The sequence below is a fragment of the Suricata suricatta genome, chromosome 6 (assembly GCF_006229205.1).
Source record: "Suricata suricatta isolate VVHF042 chromosome 6, meerkat_22Aug2017_6uvM2_HiC, whole genome shotgun sequence".
Taxonomy (NCBI): Eukaryota; Metazoa; Chordata; class Mammalia; order Carnivora; family Herpestidae; genus Suricata; species Suricata suricatta.
Window position 1 is genome coordinate 14,900,233 of NC_043705.1, and position 3,332 is coordinate 14,903,564.

General features: G+C 39.2%; 1 protein-coding gene across 1 annotated transcript; it reads right to left on the reverse strand.

Moving 5' to 3' along the window:
• Positions 1–405: 405 nt before the first annotated feature.
• LOC115293678 (40S ribosomal protein S4-like) lies at positions 406–1,261 on the reverse strand. The gene has a single exon (XM_029941356.1). The coding sequence runs from the start codon at positions 1,256–1,258 to the stop codon at positions 467–469; it is 792 nt and encodes a 263-aa protein (XP_029797216.1). The 5' UTR covers positions 1,259–1,261; the 3' UTR covers positions 406–466.
• Between the last annotated feature and the right edge of the window lie 2,071 nt (positions 1,262–3,332).

Genomic DNA, 3,332 nt, shown 5'->3' on the forward strand with positions numbered 1-3,332 from the left:
TGACGGAGTTGTCACAGAGGAAAGGGGACACACAGGGACAGAGATGATATACCTCCCAAGGGGCCATTAACTGGAAATAACAGAGCAAGGCTCGCCCTTTGCTCTTGATGGTCCATGAGCTTCAGGAAGTGTGCATCTTGCACATCCATGCAAGAATGAGACACATGGACTCCACTGAGATAAGCAAACAGATATAATCCAGCACTTTCTGGGAAGGTAATATCTCCCATAAAGTTGCTTTGTACTTTTAAAGAATAGCTGAGTTATGAAACCATTTAAAACTCGTTACCTCTGCCCATTAAGTGATGAAACATTTCTGTTCAGCTTGTCTTGCTACAGAAGGAAAGCCTATGTGGTTGTCTCAATTGTTCCCTCCTGTTTTTTTTTTTTTTGTTTGTGTGTGTGTGTGTTGTATTAATCTTTAATTATGTATAAAGACTTCCTATCATGTCACCTGGGGACCTTTTTACCCACTGCTCTGTTTGGCAGCCAATCTCTTATCTCTCTCTTTAGCAATGGTGAGGCAGATGCCCTTTCCATGGGGAAGAGAAATCCATGGTTTGTTGCCTTTGCCAATAACAAAAATGTTGGAGAGCCAGGTGGCAAAGCTGTTGCCATTGGCATCTTTCACGTGAACTACATCAAAAGAACCAGGGTGTCTCTCTCTGTTGGTGATCACACCAATTCTTCCCAGGTTAGCACCTCCGGTCACCATACACAGATTACCAATATCAAACTTGATGAAATCAGTAATCTTTCCAGTTTCCAAATCAATCTGAATGGTATCATTCACCTTGATGAGAGGATCAGTATAGCGTATGGTGCGAGCATCATGGGTCACCAGATGAGGGATCCCTTTTGTTCCCACAAAGATCTTTCTCACTTTGCACAACTTATACTTGGCCTCCTCAGGCATGATGCGATGAACAGCAAAGTGACCCTTGGTGTCATAGATCAGGCAGAAATTCTCCCCAGTCTTGTCAATGCTGAAGACATCCATAAAACCAGCAGGGTAGGTTATATCAGTTCGGACCTTGCCATCAATCTTAATAAAACGCTGCATACAGATCTTCTTTACTTCATCTCCTGTTAGGGCATACTTAAGTCTGTTTCTTAGGAAAATGATGAGAGGGAGACATTCTCTCAACTTATGGGGACCAGTAGGTGGACGAGGGGCAAACACACCAGTCAGCTTATCCCGCATCCAATGCTTTGGAGCTGCTACCTGCTTCAGATGCTTCTTGGGACCACAAGCCATGGCTGTGCTAGACACGAAAAGAGGACTGCCTCTTTCCGGTACGCAAGAAAAGAGTCCCTCCTTAATATACACAATTTGCCTGTCCCAGGGAGGAACGGGTTTCATGATTTGGTAGAGAAAAAAAGATGTGTAAGATAATATTGCACCATCAGCATTCACACAAAATAAATTTCTCAGTCAACCAACTTGAGGACATAATGGTAAGTTATCTGTCCTTTGAGAAGCAAGATTATGATTTCACTATTAACAACTGTTGGCCAAGATATAAGGTCCTATTTTCTTCACGTGTGGTCTGCCATCAGCACACATATTCTTCAAAATCTTTGATGTCACTGCTAAGTATAATTTAACTTTCTTCTTTTTATTATTAGTTCATTACCACACTTAACTTCTACAAACCCAAACTAAAAAGTGAGGTATAGACTAGGTGTCTATCAAGCATGTCAATATTTACTTGGATCACCACCAAACAGTGCAGTGGTAAGATTTCCCAAATGATCTTTTGCTTAACTTTGATGTGCAGAAAACATTCTGTCTTTAACAATTATGGTATACTTTCTACAAATTGCCACTTGTTACTACCTACGAGGAAATCACCAAAAGCCAGTTTGAAAACTATGTTTTGAAAATATCTGAGAAGGATATTTTTTCTACTGAGTATCTGCAGAGAACAGAAGATACCATGATTTCAAGGCCATGTCAATGCCATAAAATGTTCTTGTCTAAGTAGATCCTCAGGTACAAAACAAGACCATTAAGGGGCACCTGTGTGGCTCAGTTAAGGGTCCGACTTCAGCTCAGGTCATGATCTCACAGTTCGCAAGGCTCAGTTTGTGGGCTTGAGTCTCACATTGGGCTCTGTGCTGACAGCTCAGAGCCTGGAGCCTGCTTCAGATTCTGTGTCTCCCTCTCTCTCTGCCCCTGTCCCACCCACGCTCTGTCTCTCTCACAAACAAATAAATAAACATAAAAAAAAGACCATTAAAATTTTACGTCTTTCTATAAATTTTAAGTTGTGACCACCAGCAACTATCTGGCCAATTTCCTCTTTCCAGATAGCAACAGTCAAATAATTCAGAGAGTTATGGAAGTTTACCCTTTATAGATCTTCAGTAAAGAAAATGGTCACATCTTTCACCAGTTTATGAGCAGTTATTTAATCGAAGAGAACATTCTAAACCAGTCACAAAGATCTAATCCATCCCTAGAATTTATATAGATTAGATGCCCATTCTACTGATCTCAGAGGATATCAGGCAGCCTTGAACTCTACTTGCCAGTAAGCCTCTGAAGCTACGAAATTAATCTGAGGAAATCTGTATTCCCTCAAATTAGCAAATACCATAGCACCTCAAAGCAATAGTGGATTCTAGTAAGGACTGATGAAACTTTCTTAAACTGAAGGTAAGAAAGACGAAGCAAGGCCCCCACAAGAAAGCCAGAGGACTCCTTCTCTACATCTAACACCCTGGGTACATGACTCGAGTTAGTGTCTTAAGAGAACAACAAATTATGATAGGTTTCAGACAGTGTTGTTGGATCATCATTTCTCAATATAAACACCATACCCAACTATAAGCAGTAAATAGCTTAATTTTAGATAGAGAGATATACAAAAATGGTGTGACAAATACAATTTCTAATAGTTTTGTAAGTAATGGATATAATTCCATTTTTATAATTTCTATTTCTACATATTTCCCCTTGCACCTGGATGTAAGTAAGCCTGTAAGTATATTTAGGAACCAAATATACTCTAACAAATATAAGACATTGCTATTGCTTTTCTTTCTTTTTAAAAAGTACCAATAACATGTAACATTAAAAAATTCAAATGCTATGTAGACTATCTGAACTATCTAATTCATGCTGTCTTTAGTAAGAAAGCATTTGAAATTATATCTACTAAAATAAAGGAGAAAAAGATTACTAAGCTAATATTTTAATTAAGGAATTACTAAACATGGCATCTTGGTTCTCTATTGCCACATAACAAAATTAGTGGCTGAAAACCACAAGCCTCCTAATTTTTGTGGAAGAGGACGTGCAGTTACAGCTATGCTTGGTGTCTCTG

Bases quoted from the DNA above. Each gene is read 5' to 3' on its own strand.
- LOC115293678 (XM_029941356.1), bottom strand. From the start codon at position 1,258: ATGGCTTGTGGTCCCAAGAAGCATCTGAAGCAGGTAGCAGCTCCAAAG.